The sequence below is a fragment of the Dryobates pubescens genome, chromosome 10 (assembly GCF_014839835.1).
Source record: "Dryobates pubescens isolate bDryPub1 chromosome 10, bDryPub1.pri, whole genome shotgun sequence".
Classification (NCBI taxonomy): Eukaryota; Metazoa; Chordata; class Aves; order Piciformes; family Picidae; genus Dryobates; species Dryobates pubescens.
In genome coordinates this window covers 21,853,616-21,873,948 of record NC_071621.1, presented here as the reverse complement: position 1 = coordinate 21,873,948, position 20,333 = coordinate 21,853,616, and the positions used below count along the sequence as shown (strand labels likewise).

Below are 20,333 nucleotides of genomic sequence, written 5' to 3'. Positions count from 1 at the left end.
CATCTTGGGAAATGGATATGGCATCCAAGTTCATTACATGTTCTTACTAGTCCAAGTGAAGCACCCTAGAGCTGACACATTTACTCTGAGAGAAGAGATACCTGGGTACTTAGTTTGAACTTTCTGGTTTGCCTCATTTTTTTGTAACTAAATGTGATCTATTTATTCAGATTAGAGTAGTGTTTAAAATGTACTACCACATTAAATGGAACACCTTCATGACTATTCCTCTATCTGACAGCAGTACTGTTGTTAATCTCATTACTCCCAGAGACAAGTATTGTAAAAGTCATGTTGTTGTGGGCTTCTTATAATAAAGCCTTATAATGCTCATCACTGGAAAGCTTTGAGAGCAGAGTTCACTCCCATTAGCACTAAGACTTTGAAGGCTGCCTTATACAAGCACAACTGGTGAAGCTGTCACACACCGTGACTCCAACTCCCTGCATAGCTATCAGAGCTGTAAATAGTTTCACAGATCTTCACAAGGTTTTTGTATCTTGCAGGATGCACACTTGTTATTTTTAATCTTACTGATCCAGCATAGAGAGATTTCTGAAATGATTAAACTTGATCTGTGCAGTCACTCAGCAGCACTGCTGAAAGGGTGCTTGGCCCTACCTATTGATGGTAATAGGGCTGGGATTGCTTAATAATTTTCCTGTGCATCAGGAAAGCAATTTGTGATGTGAAAAACCTATCTTGAGTTCTTTCTGCCCTATGAAGAAGCAACCTCTAACAGAGAGGCCACAAAGTGGCGAACTAAATTCATTTGGAAGAAAACTGGCTTAAGTATTCTTAGTCATCTCTCAAGCTCTATATACTGTATGCCCCCACAGGAAGGGGTTTCTCATATCTCTGCCATGAAAGTAAAGCCACTTCGGTACACTTCTGACTTGTAGCACTTACACCACAGATTCCCTGGGTTCCTGGCACCGACTCCACAGTTCAATTAAAAAAGACAAGCTTTTCAGAACTAGCTATGTGCATACAGACACTTTTTCAACCACAAAAACAGTCCTGCCTTTGACATCACTACTTGATAGTGAATCACCGTTTTTATTTTCCTTTCATTTAAGCACTGCTTCTTTTCACAGGTCTTCAGAGGAAAGAATCTCCAACTTACTCTGATTCATTTTCCTGGTTTTATTTTTAAAACAAAGCCTTTCTGAGAGGCATCTGCCTAAATACTACAATAAATGCAAAGCCCTTTTCATAAACTAAAGAAAATTAAAGTAGCTAAGAGTTTACTTTTATTACATCTCCCTGAGATAATTTTCAAACATCTAATTTCGATTAACTTGGAACAGATTTACCTAGCATGAGTGCATTTACAGAACTTCTGGACTTCTAGGCACAACTACAAGAGGCAATGGCACTGTGGAACTTAGAAGTCTAGAATAGGGCATTGGTCTCACCTTTCCACTTTTTACATGGAAATCTTTACAACAGAATGGAATCTGATTCCTTTAAAACAAAACAGAAACAATGGGAAGGAGAGGGGACTTTACACCTGATTGATACTGACAGATTAGTCAAGCCCACAGACTGAGAAAATCAAAAAACCCCAGCAACAAGCCACCATGCTTCTTCCCTCTCAAAAAAAATCTTTTAGGAACATGACAGAATAAAGGAGAGAGAATTCTCCCTAAATCGGTGCCATTGCTACTGTGTATCCCCATTACAGGCTTTGTCCATCAGGCAAGAGGCAGGCACCAAGGACTTTTTTCCCCCGCTGGATTATTGTGGCCTTTTATTATTAACTGTATTAAATAAGAATGCTTCCCTTTGCCACCTGCCACATCGTAACTGTGCCTCTCCACATTCTTTCTCACTTCTTCATAACTGCTCCTCTCCGCATTCTTACCCACTTCTTACCTTGTCATCTCTTCCTCTAGCTCTAGATTCCCTTTCACGGCTGCCTGCAGACTTCTCGCCCTTGGACAATGCGTGTACTCTGCCCACAGGCCCACGGGGCTGCAGCCCTGGTGATTCTTTCCTCAAAGGTTTTACTTCTCGGCTGGGACGTTTTATCTGAGGTGGAGCCCTAACAATAAGCAATCACAACAAAAACATGCTAAAAACAGCAGAAAAAAAAAGGCACCATTAAGGAGGAAAGACACTAAGATTTCAGTGCATAATTACTAAAGATGACACGCCCCTAAGTCTTATCCTCTCTATATCTAGTTCTGTATGATGATTAAAGTTAAGGAAAAAAATACAAAAGGAGAAATGTTTCAGGAGTGGAAAAAAAGGAAAATTAACAATACCATTAGATCAGTACTCCTAGCCAATCTTACAGCAAACCTGCATGCGTGTAATAAAGAGGAAACCATTTAGCTGAAGTCTTTATGTTGTCGTTGCCTCTGACTCCACACCAGGGGATTGTATCAGCCTACATTCATATGCACAAGTCCTACTCAATCAGATCACAATCCTGGTTTAAAAAAAATATATAAAGGCAACCCCCAAAAAACCCCACAGCAAACCAAACAAAAAAACCAGAAGCTGGCCAATAGCTTTGACAAGCACCAAAACAAAGGAGGGAGAATGTGCAAACAACCCTCCTACCTCTGATTTCACCCTGCTGTGTAAAACCATTGAAATGTAGAAATTGCCTCAAAAGCAAAAACAAGCAGAGCCAAAAGGCAACTCCCTAAACTTGTCTGTATCACCCACAACGTCAGAGAACACACAGCAGTGCCAGAAGGACATAGAATTTGGTTTTAAGACGAGGAGTCACAGGCCTTTTGCTGTAAGGATTGGATTTGAAACACAGAACTAAAAATAAATGGCCAGGAGTGTCACCTAACTATTAAATCTACTGATTCTTGTTCTGAGTATCTCAACATCTGCAAACTCCAGCAGCAGTTTCCTGGAATATGGCTTAAACACACTTCTGTGTACAACTGCTACACTCTGCTTTGTATACATTTTCATCATACTTAACAGCACAGAAGAGTGGTTAATGTTCTGTATTTATTTGCACAACACTTCAATTTCATCATAAAAAAAGTGAATGAACTATCGGGCCTTTACCTCTAACAAAGATGTAAGAATAAATACATCTTGCACTTCACATAACATGACCACAAAGATTCAGATGATGATTTCTGTCACTCTCAGAAGTAATCAGTGTTAACATTATTTTATACTTACATCCTTAGGGGTTTTTTGAAAGCAAAGATTCATTTGTTTGATAAAGCACATACATTTGCAAATAAACTTATCATTTCTTTCTGTTAACCAACATCTCTCGTCTTACTTTGTTGAGGAGAAAGTTCTTCACAGAGAGAGTTGTTAGCCATTAAAATAGGTTGCCCAGAGAGGTGGTGGAATTACCATCCCTGGAGGTATTCAAGTGGGCATTGGACGTGGCACTTGGTGCCAGGGTTTAGTAGTCATGAGGTCTGGGGTGATAGGCTGGACTTGATGATCTTTGAGATCTCTCCCAACCTTATTGATTCTATGATTTGTTCCTTTGCTTGTGCAAGTATACACACATTAAAATTCTTTGCTATTATAATGTTAGAAACACATTGTCGTGATAAACGTTGCTGGTTTTAAATTGGATTTGTTGTTTCCAGCAATCTGTGTCAAGTTCTAGTAGGATGAAAAAAGAGATTTCAGAAAATCCACAAGCACTAGTTAACTAAAGTTACCCTGAAGGTGCTTACAGAAGAGAAACTAACCACTGGACTAAACAGAAATTACATTATTTGTAGCTAGGAAGAAACCACGAACCACCATGTGCTTTCAAGGTCTTTCAGTTCCAGCTCCTTACTGACTCCTCAGCCATCAATGAAATCAACTGAAATGGGAAAGTTTTCTCCCCACACATGAGAATGGCAGCTGTCACCAAAGGCCCACTTACCTCTCCAGTTCTTCTAGTTCCTGGAACTTAGATACACTCCTACCAGAATAAAGTGACTTTTTTAGAGCTTCAGCAATAAATCTGAACTGCAGTTTAATTACTTTTTTCCCCCCAATGAGTTATATTTATGCTTTATTACGAAGGACTAAGGGGTAAATGAAATGTGATTTTCAGGTTACAAATGCATTCCAAAAAAAGAACATTAACAGCAACCCAGCTTTATTCCACTCACTCTGCTTGAGCCTCTTGTTACCTGTGTTCAGCTGGAACAGGAGGGGGCCAAACAGCAGGATCTCTGAAAGGCTCATCCTGACAGGATACAGGGATATCTGCAGGTCTGTCCATTTTAAAACTCTCTAAAGTGCTGACAATGCTCTTCACTTGTTCATATTCTTCAACTAATTCTTGTCGGACCTGAAGAAAGACATTATAATTTAATTAAAGAAGTTATTATGTAATTAAAACTTGTTGCAATTCAAATTTAAACATTAACAAACAAACAGAAAAGTGCTTCAAAACATATGCTACCCTCAAAAGTGAGGATTCCCAAGCCATTCCATTCACAAACCCCAGCCCTGTCAGTCTGACACTAGACACATAGAATACATAGAATAAACCAGGTTGGAAGAGACCTTCAAGATCATCGCGTCCAACCCATCAACCAATCCAACACCACCCAAACAACTAACCCATGGCACCAAGCACCCCATCAAGTCTTCTCCTGAAAACCTCCAATGATGGCAACTCCACCACCTCCCCAGGCAGCCCATTCCAATGGGCAATCACTCTCTCTCTATAGAACTTTTTCCTAACATCCAGCCTGAACCTCCCCTGGCACAGCCTGAGACTGTGTCCTCTTGTTCTGGTACTGGCTTTTACTGGATCTTTAACAACAGCCTAAACAATCGAATCTGTTGAGTTCATCTTCCTGTCTGTCAAAGTCATGACCTGACATGATTGCTAACACAGGGATCACTCCTCCATAACATGTGCTGATGCTTAGATTTATGTGTGCATGCTGGCATGTATGCAGGCATGCACAAGCTTTCATACTAGTGAGGGTACTCCTGGCAGATCCTTAATGTATTTGCTCCTATTCTGGCATAAAAGAACTTCCCCAATTACAGTCTCCAAGGTTCTATTTATAAAAGTGGTAAGATCATTCAAATGTAATATTACAAAATTAACTTTGTGAAGGGCACAACATCATCATACAGTCAAAGCATAAAGCAATTCTTTGGTGGATTGCAAAGATTGGAAGAGAAAATGGGAACTTCAGTACTTTATGGCATAAGTTCAAATGATAAGTAAGTAAAATAGGAGAGGAAATTGAGTCTCAAAACGAAATCATGTTGCAGAATTATGCAGCTGAATTCTATTGTCACTAGTCAGGGAATGAGAACTACTCTGTGACAATTTCAAGATTATTTATCTGACCTTTGTTCCTTTGGATTTTCTTCTATGAAGCCTAGGAAAAATAAAAGCTGTGTAGAAATTTCCTAAGTTTTAAGTGATATGGCTTGTTGCAAGCTCAAGTATTGTATGGCAAGGTCACTGTTTTTCAGTACACACCAGAAGCAAAAAACTGCATTGTTTGCTCAGGAGCAAAAGCTTTCAGTGCATTAGCTTAAGATGTGCTAGGATTCACCTGAGTGCACTTGTACTGCATCTTACCATGTATCGCTCAGTGATGCTTTCCATCCTGCAGGATCAATCTCCATGCTTACTCTGGTTTTTACCTGCTTGAGGGTCATAACACCCAGACATCACCTCTTCACTGAAGTGCTGGTGCACAGCTAAAATTAATCCATGCATTGCTGTGCATAGCTGGAAATCAGTATGGGCACTCTGCAGCTAAGATTACCTGAGGGCAGTGTGGTTCTTGCCAGTTACAGACTGTAGCTGGAGCTGCAGAGACTTCTTGGCCCTTTCTACCCACTGGAAAGGCATATAGACTTTAACAGCTCTGGTGAAGAAACACTATGGTGAGGATATTTGCAGACTAGGCACACTACTGAGTGAGGCTACAACTAGCATATATTGCAAGGCTTAATCAAAAAGCAAGGATCTGAAGGCAACTTACAAGAAACCCAAAGAAAGACACCAGGCCCCCAGCTGTGCTCATGTCATTCATCCACATGAAAAAGAGTGGGGAAAAGTATTGCCTGGGGATGCTGCAACCAGGCTTCATTGTGTGGCCAACAGAGAAAGACAACTCAGGACAGTATCAACATATATCAGTGATTTTGCCTGAAACCGAGACTCTTTGCTGTGCATATCCTAAGCAGATGCTGGGTAATCAAGACAATCAGGAGAATGGAAGTCTGCATATGCAGGCTGTCTGCTGAGGCTGTAAATATGGAAATGAAGCATAGAATGGTTTGGGTTGGAAGGGAACTTGAAGATCCAACTCCCCCTACCATGGCTAGGGACACCTCCTACTAAACCAGGTTGCTCAAGGCCTCATCCAACCTGGATTTGAACACTTCCAGGATTGCAGCCTCCACAGTTCTCTAGGCAACCTGTTCCAGTGCTTCACCACCCTCATGGTGAGGAATATCTTCCTAATGTCTAATCTAAATCTATCTTCCTCTTGTAATAGCTTATTCCTTATGCTGTCACTACATACCTTTGTAAAAAGTCCCTCTCCAGCTACCCTGTAGTCTCCCTTCAAATACTGGAAGGCAGCAGCAGATCAGGAACTACCACTAAATAGTATCACATCATGATTGCTCTTTCTAATAGTGCTTACTGGTGAAAAGCTGCAGCCACTAGCCTGATATATTCCTGTTTCCCTGTGTGCTTGGAAAGGAACCATGATGAATACATACAGGGTGCAAGGTCTTGTCAGCACATATTCAGAATCATGCCTCTTCCAGACTGATTTTCACCTGCTCCTCCTGTTTCTCTCCTGCACTCTCATTTTCCCTCTCAAAACAGCATCTTTCCTTACCCACTCTGCTCTACATATTCAAAACAGCAGCAACTCCCACTTTTGGTGGGGCAACTTCATGACAGAAGACACTATCTGACATAGCTGTTTTCTGAGAATGGTGTATAAAAGATTGAATGATTAAATGGTCAGCACTCAGTAACAAGCATACATCACACCTTTCTCTGGAAGCTGCAGATCTGAAACACTACCAGGTACATCCCATAGCAATGTTTTGTTCAGCTCTGTATTATTTTCTAGGAATTTTCTCACCACAAGGACAAAATAGGAGATTTCAGCAGCACAGAGAAATTATTTCCTGGTTTAAGACTTAAACCGTGTTTAAGAATAAGATATCAAGAAGGACAGAGGCAAAGGGTAAATCCCCAAGGCCCTGCACAGCTTTTGCAACACTGCATTTACTTCACCAGGAGCTCTGCACGTGTCTGTACAAAAGAAGCCTTAGGTACAGGAAGAACTTGATCGTCTCACAGGGCAAAGCAGCCTTCTTGTTTGTTCCAGATGGGGTAGCTGTATCTTTTCAAAGACACGGGACATCCAGCTCAGGCAGGATTGCTCTGGTAAAGACAGTCAGTGCTTGACATGACTCCCGCCCCATGTCCTGGCTTTGCTTTCTTTGTTTTCTCATCACACAATCAGAAGACACATCTCCCAGTGCAAGAGCTTCCAGCCGAGTTACAATTGATTGATTACTAACTTGACTCCTTCACACTAACACGTATCCCTCCTTTCCAAAAATAAATCCAGCTGTGAGGCACAAAGGAATGAGACAGCATAAATCCTTCAGGGCACCGCTCCACAAGAGTCGTCCACTTCCTACTCCAGTGCTCTGGAGCACACAGAAAAGTTGGTGGAAAACAACTGGCTAGTGCTGAGGGCTAGAAGTGCTGTCATTCAGCTTGCTGGACCAGCAAGGAGGATGGTATCTGAAACCTGAGAGAAAGTGAGCCTTTGATGGCTTGGAAGCTGAAAGCAGACTAACAGCTGCTGGCCATCTATTATCCAGACCTGAGCAGTCCAAACTGAAAGACACACCTTTAATGCTTTATCAGTACCTGGCAAAACAACCAACTAAAAACCACCTGCAATGTACTCAAACAACAGGACCACAAAGGAAAAACAGTTAATAAATTCCCGGAGGCCTTAAAGAAACCAAAACAGATGAAACAAGTGCAGCTGAGAAATAAACAACCCAGATGTGAGCCAAGAAGGGCTGTACCATAATTACAGAGGTCTTTGAGCAGTGTCTTTGAGTGATCAGTGCTACTCTGAAGTAACCTTGAAGGCTGTAACAAGGACTATCACTGGTCTAGACTCACCCAGTCTCTTTGCCCCTGTGTCACACTCTTCCCTTGGGTGCTGAAGCCTTCTTGGGGGCTCCAGCTCAGGCTGCAGAGAACCTGGAGAAAGCTTTTAGGTTATTTATACTCAAGTAGCTTCAGGAGATAGCATGGGCCCAGTTAGCAGCTCACCACTATCAAACAGGAAGATCTCATTTCCCCTCACTTCACCCCAACCATACTCTGCCAGTGCTCTTCTGGATTCCATTCTGGCACTTCAATACAGAAGCCTAGCCTGGTAAAATGGCAGAAAATTAGCCAAAGATGGTAAAAAGAAAATAAAGGACAGACACTCTTGATGAAGGTTAGCAGGGTGCACTGGCTCACTATCTTGTAATCAGGTGAATCCCAGGACAAAAAATGGCAAAGTGCAGAAGAGGGAGAAAAGCTGGTGCATGTTGAGTGAAGACTAGGTGGGGAAGAGCTTGGCCTCTCTGGCCAAGGCAGGATGTTAACTGGAATCAGTTACTGAAACTGCCTGCTCCCTGCAGCAACACCCTATTGTGCCAGACACTCCTGCAACCCACATCACTGCCTCCACAAAAGCAGCATCATGGACACTGAGTGATGTTGGAAAGCCAAATGAAAAACTTTTCAGTCCAAGAGGTGGGCCTACAGCTTTGTTTTGACATTTCAGCCTTAAGGATTTAACCAAGCAGAAAACATATCCTAACATCTGAGTATAAAACACAGTAACCAAGAGTTGCATTCATTCTTTCCAAAGACCATTTCAGGGGCTTCCACTGTTATTTTACAACCTGGCAACTGTTGTACCATTGGCATCATCAGGTTTTATTTGTTGTGCTAAAGCTTAAACTTCCCATAGCAGTAAGTATGGGTGTTTGGACCTCGGTAAATACAAATAACATGAGGTGGGTTTTTCAATTTATATCATGCTGGAACAAAATCAAGTTTCTATAAAAGTACTTTCCAAACCTGGAATTACCACCTGCAATTATTGTTAGTTATCCAACAGGCTCCACTTTTGAAAAAGTGAAAAGAAAAATTCCTTAAACCATACCCAGAACAGACATCCTGTAACCCAATTTAATCCCATGGAGTGAAAGTATAGCTCTTGCAGTCGTGGTTCTTTGGGAGCTACCTGCAGAATATTCCTTAGTTACTCATGAAGTGTTCATAATGGAGCAAAACCAACACAAGCACACATTGGCTGAGATGTATTTAAAATAATAAATAAAAGTTAAAATCATCTTTTATTCTTTAAGCAAGAATACAGTGCACCTAATCACTTGCTCCAGTGACCATGGTCAGCAAAGGTGCCTTAAAGGCTGCTCCCAGTGCCCTGGGAAGCATTAAACTCCTGCCCCAGCTCTGTCTGAGGCTCCTGTGCTCTCAGATATTGTGCAACACAGAGCACAGGGTTGTAACATGCAGCAGGTTTTGCTCGACAGCCGCTGGCCTTGTTGTAAGCCAGGACTACCTCCCAGGGGCACGTTCTACTGTCATCCTGCAGCTGCTGAACTGTCACTGGAGCAGCTCTTTCCTACAAGCCAGCTGTCTAGTAAAAAGACTGCTAAAGCCAAGAAACTCTCTCAGAATAAATAGGGAGAATGTCAATGCAAGTAAAGTTCACAGCAGCGGTCATGGGGGTAAACCTATCTTCTAATGTTGTTATTAAAATAGGGTAAAAAACCCTGAGTTGCTCCTGATATTGAATCTTTCCAGTCCCAGCCTGTATTTACATAGATGAATATGCCTACATGTCTGACAAACCTCAAAGCACAACGTAGTAGTAACTTTTTCAAATGAGCTCAGTGGCCTAGGAGCAAGAATAAGAATGGAACTACATTCAGCCACACAAGAGCAAGCTACAGCTGCCTGGATGCAAAACAAATAAAGGTCTCAATAGCAGGTCACTTTTGATATCCCCAAGCCAATCTAGCTATCAGACAATCAATGGCAATGAATTTTCCAAAGGTTAGAGGAATTCTTATGTTCTCACACCACTACTTTGGTGTATTTTTTGACCTTTCAAAGTTCTGCAGGTTGTGCCAGACTAATAACACAATCCCTCTTCCAGTCAGTGCTGATTTTGATATTCCAGAAGCAGTACTGCATCAGGTGGAACTGAGCTAGTCAGTTGTTCCCAGGGGAGCAGATGATACATGCTGGAGCTGGGGAGATTCAGGCTGGATGTGAGGAGAGTGGTGAAACCCTGGAATGGGTTGTCCAGGGAGGTGGTTGGGGCGCCGTCCCTGGAGGTGTTTAAGATCGGGCTGGATGAGGCTCTGGCCAGCCTGATCTAGTGTGGGGTGTCCCTGCCCGTGGCAGGGGGTTTGGAACTAGATGATCCTTGTGGTCCCTTCCAACCCTGACTGATACTATGATACTATGTTCACATTCCTCCTCCTGCTCCAAGCACAAGCAACCCTTGAAATCAGTTTCAAAGTTGAAACTGTCTGTGCAACATGAAATCCAAACCACCAAATATTTGCACAGAATTTAACCAACCAACCTGTAGAAATTTTAAAACAATGACTCCTAAGCAAAGAGTGCTTGGGAGTCTGACCCAAAATTCCAACTACTTCTGTTTGAGGATGCCCCTGCTTAATGTAGAGGGGGTTGGACTAGATGACTTTTGGAGGTCCCTTCCAACCCAGACCATTCTATGATTCTATGGTTTACCTCTGCTCTCCATTGCTCAACAAATTGCTGGGGAAATCCTGAGCTATTTACTCAGGATGGAGTAGAGGAGTGACCAGACAAGGAGAACAATGGTTCATGTAACCAGTATGAGTTGGTCAGCTGCAGCATCATGGCTGGAACTATTCTTTGAGATGTTAGTCACGTGAACATCATCATTATCTTACAAGGGAACGTGTACACAAATACTTCAACTGAGTTCACTACCTCAGAAGTACAAGCAGAACAAACACCCAGTTTGTGCACTAAACCTAAACATACAGAAAGGAAGGGCATGCTTGATGCTGCCACATCCCCTCCGCATCAGTGTCTCAGGAACCCTTCAGGAGGGTCAAGATTGTGAATGTGCATGCAGACAGCAGATCTCAAAGAACTAGTTTAAGTAACAGTCCTCTCCTTCAAGCACTGATATATACAGGCATTCACACTGTGGACCTCTCCCAACAATGAAGGCTCTCCCTACCCAGTGTGTGCTAGAGAGAAACTCCCCTCCAAAAGGTGCCAGTGGTTTTATCCTTTTCATATTCCTCACAGGATGGAGAAACTGAGAACATAAAGAACGGGCTAGTTCCATATGTCAGGAGACAGAATTTCAAACAACAATTCATTGCATTCATCCCCTTAACTATGACCCAAGGGTTGCTTTGCTTCTTGTGCCATTTGCAAAAAGCATACAGGTATAGGAATCTTCAGCTTCTGCACATTAGTGGTACCAAGTGGGTTAGACCTCAGCTTTGCTAAACATATAGTGCATATGGCATAACTCTTTCATGAGTATGAGCTAAAAAGAGTATCTAAATATTATTTTAATGTTGTGAACAGGAGTTTCTTGTGATGCAGTGTTTTGGTTTAATTTTTCTTTCAGAACAGACTGTCAAGACAGCTGCTGAATGTGGCTGACAGTTTGGATGTAGCTGCTGTTTGGACTGGAAAGCAGTGCTAACATCCAGATCATCAGACTCCCTCTTAGTCTGTCTCAAGGAGTGAGAAAGCATAACAATTATCTATCAAGGGTGGGTAGCAGACCAGGTATATCTTGGCAGGTCACACCAAAACACTCAGGTGAAGGTATGGAAAAGGTATCATTTGGCATCATTTGATCTCAGGGCTATATTGTTTTGTTCCCAGTGCCAGTTCCACAATTGCATGAGAAGACAAAAAGCCTGAGGATGAAACATTTCTGACTTCTTTTTTTCAGTTGCATTTCTTATTTCTTGTTTGTCCCCAAGCTGAGACTGGCCCCAGCAGTGGCAAAGTGATATCCTGACAAAGCTCAGCTGCCACCACTGTGTTGGGAAGTTTCAGAATTAACTCAAGCATGACAGATGTGACCCCACCTGCTGTTGATCTTTCTGGGGATGGTTCTCCATAAAGTATTTATGGGACACTATCAGAGGCCTTTCTGTTTGAAGTAAGGAGACTCATGGTAAATTAAAAGGAGTAATTTCTGAGAAGGTGCAAACTTCAGATCCTCTGCTAAAGAGCCAGCTGCTTTCCCCAGGAAATAAGCCTGGAAACCATGTTAATGGTCCTCATTTACTTGAGGTTTTTCTCCAAGGTACATCACACTTTCCATGGTGCATGGGCCTCTGCAGCAGTTCAAACAACACACAACATCATGAGACTTGAATTAACCTTCACAAGGAAAGATCTGTTAAAAATTTAATGGAAGAATCAATGTCCCTGGAGGAAACAAAATTGCACTGAAGGCAATGCAGTGATGCAGCTGGAGAACAAGGAAAAAGGCTTGTGCTCTATCTTTATGTCAGCTACAAGTTCAGCAGGAACTAGGGGCACGCATGGGGCATGAACACCTTGTACCAGCATGCCCTGAGGTGGGGAAGAGCTTGAATAAAGATGCTTGAATGTGAGTACCTCCTATAGAACATTCAACGTATTACATCCCCAGGAAAGCTAGGCATTACCACTGCTGCTTGGACATGTGCATGCTTTACAGACAAGCTCTTAATAAGCAGACAGACTTCTACAGCTCTATGATAAACATCAATGAATAGTACTGTCATTGCAAAATGACTGCTAACAGTGTTGCAGCTATCTCTCAGTACACAAAATACTCTATGTCAGTGTCAAGTTGTCTCAAACACAAAAGTCTAACCAAAGAACCTGCTGCACTAAAAGGAAAAACTCTTCTTGAAATCATCTCTTCAGCTACCTACTGCAAAATTGTATCTTTTATAGGAACCAAGTTCTTCTTTCCAAACATAACACTTAAGCAACATGAATTCTTTATTCTAGAATACACTTTTATTTGTTTGCCCTCCATTTTTTTTTTTGTATGGAACATGCTTTGTACAATGAAAAATGTGATCACAAAAAATTTAAGAAAGATTTAAATACTGAAATTGGTAACTGAAGGTTCTTACGTTTCAGCTGTGGATTACTTTTTTGCCTCCAAGAGCACTCTAGCTCAAGAGGGAGATGCCTGTGTGCAAGAATCAGACTAAGAGCACTGGAGTTTTAGAAACACTGTAGCATGACAGTTAACTGTCACTTGGACAACCATTCCAGTGACACCAACCCATCCCCTCACACCTTAGTTTACTAGACATTAGATGGTCAATAGGTAGAACAGCAAAAGAAGTCTTCAGTTGTCCAAAGTATTCAATAAAACACAAAAAGACCAGTGATTAGACATCTTAAGTGAAAACAACAACAAAAAATATTCTATCAGAACAAAAGAATCCCTCTTGAACATGCCACAACAGTTACTTTCCCACAAATATCAACAAAATATTTAAAGATAGATGTAAACTTAACTGAAATAGACATCCTTTACATCTAAAAGTTTGGGGAAGCGTAGTGGGGTTTTTTTAAATGTCAAGTAATAGAATAAAGGCAACCTTATTTTAGCCTACCTGTTGCCATTTGCCCTTAATTGCTGGATCTCTGATTGACTGGCAATGTCTTTGGATTTGCTGGATGACACCTTGGTAATATACCATAGAAGAGTCGTAATTCCCAAGGAGTGCATATTCTCTTCCTTTTTTGGCATTATCGCAAATCTCTGCTAAATTCATCTTCTCTCTGAAATCTAAAAGAGAAATAACCATCAGAAAAACTAATTTTACTTCTTGTAGAATAAATGCAGACTGTGACGCTTTAGTTTTGTGGTTTGTTGTGTTTTTTTAACTCATAACTGAATTGTGCCTCTTCGCCTCCCGTTCCCATCCAGCAGGACCTCTTTGAGGTCATGAATCATAACATCACAACTTCTTTGCTGCCTTTGGTACCAATCCTGCTCAACTAATGCAGGAGAATTAAATGTCCTGCCTGTGCAGAACCTAACAAGCCAAACTTTAATCTGTAGATCACCACAATATATTATTAGCCATCAACCCATGAATCACAAATGACACGAGGCATTAAATTGCTTTTCATACCGCTGTATTACACACGATCCTAAATGTGCCAACCAGCATCAGCCAAATCTGCACTTAGCACTTTAAAGAGCCCTCACCTTAATGAGACTATGATATGGTTGAATGATAGCTCTACAAAAGACAAAGTCAAGAGCCTCATCCTATTTAAATATTTTTTCACAGTTCTCTAGCATTGACATGCCAGCTTGGATTTTTTTTCATTAACATGTTGCTCTGGGATTTATGGTAGAGTTAGCACTCCCAATTTAAGATTTCTTAAAACAGTGTCTCCCAAAGTACAACTTTCCTCTAGTCCTCAAAAGAACTTAAGATTCACAGAGTTTACTGATTTACTTATACAAGTAATGAACCACAAATCCATGGTCCAACTTTTCCCAGTAACCATTCAAGCAAGCAGTAGTAAACGACACTTTCAAAACTAAGCTATGTTGTACCAGCCAGGTTTGTATTTAAGTTCAAGACTAAAGCAGAGCCTGTCCCTTTATTTATGAATTCTACATGACCCATAGCCTAGTTCCTTACCACAGAAAAAGAGCTTAAGCTTCTTTCCCTTGTCCTCTGACTCAGAATGGGTGCGGTCCCTCACATTCCCTCAGATATAAACCTCTGGAAATAAAAATGTTAACGATACAATTCACAGCGATGCAATGCAGAGCATTGCATTGACCAAGGGGGAGGAGGCCAGCTCAGTAAGGCTGTCCACTTGCTGCACTGAGGGTCTGGTGACACCAAGCTGGTGAAGAAGCAGGGAAGGAGGGATACAGCCACAGCAGGAGAGAGAGCAGGGAGTGGTGCCCAATGCAGCACACAGACCAGGTTGCACAGCTGAAGGCAGCCTTGTGGTACGGGGATGCACGCAGCAGAAGCAGGTGGTAGCAGAGAGAAACCAGAACAGGGAGAAACATCCTTTTACAGCCTAGTAGGTTATAAAAATGTTAGTAGTTTTTATAGAACAGACCAGACAAGATCAAGATGGCATTAAGGAGGATGTATCTTATGCCTTTATTTTCTCTGGTGCTTAGCAATATTCAAACCTTTGGCAATAAGTTAAACATATATCCACATGACCTTCATTCTGCCCTGCTTGAATGCTGCCTATAGCAAACATGTGCTCTTCCTCTCAACAGTGCCAAAGTGGTAGCTCTTATTGCTGCCTGCAGCTGCACACCAGGTCTGCTCCATCACCTCTTCACTCCTGCTCCTTGCAACTAAGCCATGGAAACCTGCTACCTTCACTTCAACCCACAGGCCACACAGCTTGCATGTAGCTGAAGACTTTTGAAGGAGCAGGTACACTGCGCTGCCTCACCACTGAGCACAGGAAGACACATAGGGGCTTATTTATCCTGGTGCTGTGCCATGCATTTCAGCTTGCAGATCATCCCCATGGGCTGTTAGAAAGTTCTGCATGGGAGCAGAACTAAGGTGGAATGGGTGACAACCTTAATTTTGTTTTCTCTTGGTGCTGAGGAAGGGCAGAATACATCTGCCATACATGTGGCAATTAAGCTCCATGGCAATTAAGACCATTTAATTCTAAAATACCAATGATAACCTATGGGAGAAAGTGATTTCTCTTGCATTGCACTGGAAATGGATAAAAAGATGGAACTGAATATAGCTTACAACCCATTCAGTTCTGATGAATCAGCTTACAAATGAACACCACCTGGGGCAGATTTGCCCTGTCTTCAAACACATACAAGTTAGGGTCTGACACATAACCAGCTTGTCCACACAAGGGAAACAGTCCTCTCTGGAGGTTTTCTCCACATGTATCAAAAGAAAAGTTAAAAAAAAGAAAGAAAAAGAAAAAAGGAACTACTGCATTCAAACCCTAGAAATGCATTAAACAGAACAGAGTACTTTAGCAATCTCTTGTATCTGTTTATTAGCTAACTATAGTTTGTAGATGTTTGCAGCTGGTTCCCACCCTGCAGGCATGTGTTTAACTCCCTTTTGCCTTAAAAGGGCTGACATTTGCATCCCGCTACCATTAATTGCAAAAGAGTGCCCTGCTAACCACAGAAGACAGCCTCCTCATCTCCAGTGAAATCTGGGCCAACTCATGGGCGGGAGACAAGGCACAGCAAAAAAAAACCCTTACATCAGAAGAGTGGTTAGTACAGGAAGGTGGGAAGTGAGAGACAGGGAAATTTACGTGGTCATGGTGCATGGGGAAACCAAATGGGAGTCTCCCCTTTCCTCCAGCAACCTAGAGTTTGGGAGCTTCCAGCCTCTTATTGGTTGCACCAAAGCTTAACAAGAGCTTCATGTCCACTGCATCACACTGCAGAGCTTCTAAACGTCACCAGGCACTGAAACTCAGAACACACAGGGAGGCTGGTGGATGTACACATATGCACCTAACGCACAGAGGATGCCTCCAGAGGTTTCTGGATTCAGGTGGTTCCATTTTCACTTATCACCTACCCTAGACACCAAAGTGGGTAGTAGGGCTTGAAAAAGGTGAATATAACATCACACATACACCTGAACCACATTTAAAACTGCAAATGTGGACTTCAGTCCTAAATTAGCGCTTCCCCCTGACACTCAGAAAGTTGTCAGAGGTCCTACTGCAAAAGGAGCAGTGGCTATTTTAAAGCAATGGATAAAAATTATTTCAATAAACTACAAACCTTTTATGCACATCTGTGATGGTTCAGAGTTCAGAATTGCTAAAGCAAGTCAAAACAAGTATGCCCTAATTTAAGGAAAAATATTTTAAGTAGGGAATTCCCTCCTTGATTGTCTTCTGGACAGCTCCATTCTTTGGCACCAGGGCTGGGGAGGAAGAAGTAGCTAGAACTAGGTGGGAACTATTTAATGTTTTTGGGTTTTATTATCTATTCTACATTATATTATAGAGTTCATGCAGTACTGAAAACATCCAAGGAACCAGAAATACAGAAGTTATAAATAGTGCTTTTGTTGTTTGGGGTTTTTGTTTAAGTATTTGTTTTCCTACCATATTACAGCCACATTTTTAAAGTAAATACACAGCCAGGGACAACTGTTGTCAGGTACATCTAGAACAACTTATGCATTCCTGGTGACACCAGCTTTTCATTCTATCGCTGCGTGGTTCTTTCCTGCACTAGACCATAACAGCTCCATGGCATGTCAAGATATCCTTGGAGATTCCTTAGTTCACAGATCATTGACAAGAAGAGGCATTACAGACATTCACGTTGGCATAGCTGCCACACATGGGGTCCTAAACCCACTTGTTAAAAACCCTGCAGCAGACAGGCTAAAAGGTCACAGGGGATATTAATCTCTATTCTTTGAAGCATAAGCTGAGCTGATCCCTATCTGAGGTTACAAAAGAATTTTTTCTCCCAGAACTAAAGCAATGCACAATTGAGCAAGATCCAAAAGACAGTCTCTATTTTAACATTAAAGCATTATACACACAGAGACATATCCACAGGCAGAAACAGTGAATGGTGGGTAAAGGGGGGACAGCTTGTTTAGCACACTATTCCAAACTTGTGTGCAACACCAGTGGGAATGCTGGACAACTGCCCCCCTTCAGCTTATCTCCCACTTAACCTCAGCACAGTGAGTTGCTACCAAAGGCAACAAACATCCTCCTCTATAGATGGGATCTGGAGCAGGGGGTTTGCTATTGCTTAATACTGAACATTCAGCTCTGCAAGTGCCACAATGAAAGGCACCTCTGTTATCTTTACATGTGTCTTTTGTGCCTATGTGTCCTGACAGTCAGTTACACAACTGTGTCCCATTTTCTACATCAGCTCTCAACTCTTGCACAGGAGGGATGACATTCATTACATCAGCAGTTACTTACTTCTTGCTTTACTCTCATTGTTTCAATAGTCACATTGAGCCTTAGTCACCGTCTACTAATCAGACTTTTCTCCAAACCGGTTGTTAGTTCCTCACTGATAGTGCAGTATCTGGGTTTTTTATGGACATGTGCCTTTCCCTGGTCGAAATGTTAACCAGATAGACCACAAATTTTCCACAGCTCCCCAGGACTGCTGGACATATGGTCTCATGTCATAGCAGCTGTGCAGTATTGCTGACCAGGCAGATGAACATCTGGAAAGGCCTGGACATACACAGATGAAGATTGATTCCTAACTCTGTTTCTCATTTTACATAAATCAACCATGCAACATAAGAGACCCAACTAATGTCACAAGACAGACAGCCACAATGCTAGGCACCACCTGCTGAAATTCAGTGCTGAGGTATGACTGTTTTCCACTTAGACAAGATAGAGCCAGGCTGTCCCTCTGATGCTACACAACCCCTGAAGAGGCTGACTGCCACACAAAGCAAGGAAGCCGATTCCAGTGTTAAGAGGTTTTGATTTTTATGTGCACTCATTTCTGTTACCAGAGTCTAAGCAATGAACTCCAGGTGTTCTTTTCTCAAATTCTTCTTACTGCTTGGAAGCTTTTCCTTACAATTAATCTAAATCTGCCTTTCTTAGCTTATGGCCGTATTGTTTCTGTAAGCCAGATTTGACCAGTTTCAAACAGCTTCCTCTCCTTTGACTACATTTTCACTTAAAATAGTACAATGATCTTACTTCTCATTTTCTTGACAAAGTTAAACTTGTCAAAATAGAGACATATAACAATATGGCAATATCTTAACCTGGAAAAGCATAAACTGCAACCCTAAATGGAACATTATCAGAGGAAGAAAAAAGTTTTTCCTCCCCTGCTTGACATGCAGTTCCTACTAGAAGCTTTTCTGACTGAAATACAGATTGTATTTCTCTTTCATATGCTCAAATGTGTTTTATGTGATTTTTTTTTTAAAGAACAAGTTATTAAAAATGCAATTATTCAAATATAATTAAATAAGTCTTGCCTGCTTTATTAGAAAGATTGTCCCTTTTATTTTTGGACTTGGAAGTGAATGCACCAGGGGGGCACCCAGCTCAAACTGCAACAAGTACAGAACAACTGGTCTTTATTTCTAATAATTAACTATCCCTGTTCAGAAGCAATCACTGATGCTGCAGACAATTATCAGTCATTATGCTCACATGACAAAACCAACATTTTAACAGATCACTGACAGATAAAATACAAACAAATAAAAGGCTTGCCAAGTTCCACAGTCAAATCTCTCTTTCTCTGTTAACTTGTCTTTGTTTGAACTTGCAGCTGTGGTCCCACACACTGGTGCAGAAGCTAACAATCATTGCCTGACAAGATCACAACTCCTGTTAAAAAAATATAAATAAGAATGTTGTTCAGTTCCAGCAGATTTGCTTTTAAACTACATTTATATGCCCTCTTGAATCAAAGACAGGAAGTGTGCTATACCAGTGCTCTTTTTTTCCTTTTGCTGTGTGTATCAGCAGTGACAAGAATGGCCACAACTGCAGCAGTGGCACTGGGGGTTGCAGCAGGTAACATCATTAGTGTTCACTTCCCGTTGGACATGTTACTTCAAAGCAGCACACATGCCAGATAAAACATACACACACCACGGTTCAGGAAACCCAGCACCAAGGGACCTTCCAGCTCACTTAACTGCTGTTATAACTGGGTGTTGGCTTCTCTGCTCTGAAATTCGTTTTGAAATAACAGACAGGGAGTTAATGGAGAAATGGGTATGGAAATGGGAAGAAGTAGCATGCACATAGGCTTCAAACTATTTTTGTAGGGGACCTTATGAGAGCTAACTTGAAACAGAAGAGTTGAATGTTACTTTAAATACAAGTGAAAACAAAATAAGAAGAATCTTCAGATGAAATAAAGATACCACAAGTTAACAATAAACACAAATACCTAAGAAACCACTAAACGGTTGATCAGTGTTTTAAGTAGAGAAAATATACTATTGCACCAGCCAGAAAGCACCCTGGAGAATGAAATGGCCATTTGCAAAGCCTTTGAACTATGATTTTCTGAAGAATTACAAAGAGGAGAATCAGAGGTGGCTGTGCTATTCCTTAAATTGACTGCAAAACATATCCTTCTCCAGATCACTTCATCTACCAGCTTCAAGCGTATCCATACAGTCACATCACCATTAATCAGCGTTATGGCATTCATCAGCTAGGCTGGGTAACCAAAATGAAAACAGCCAATGCAAGTGCTATGGGG

At 41.6% G+C, this 20,333-nt stretch overlaps 1 protein-coding gene across 1 annotated transcript in view; it reads right to left on the bottom strand.

Moving 5' to 3' along the window:
* KATNAL1 (katanin catalytic subunit A1 like 1) overlaps positions 1–20,333 on the bottom strand; it is a 41,950-nt gene that overhangs the window by 19,063 nt on the left and 2,554 nt on the right. Inside the window, exons 2-4 of the mRNA XM_054164892.1 lie at positions 13,708–13,883; positions 4,128–4,288; positions 1,879–2,047 (exon numbers count right to left, since the gene is read on the bottom strand). Coding sequence (XP_054020867.1) covers positions 1,879–2,047; positions 4,128–4,288; positions 13,708–13,869 — 492 coding nt within the window. The 5' untranslated portion in view covers positions 13,870–13,883. The remainder of the gene's footprint in view (positions 1–1,878; positions 2,048–4,127; positions 4,289–13,707; positions 13,884–20,333) is intronic.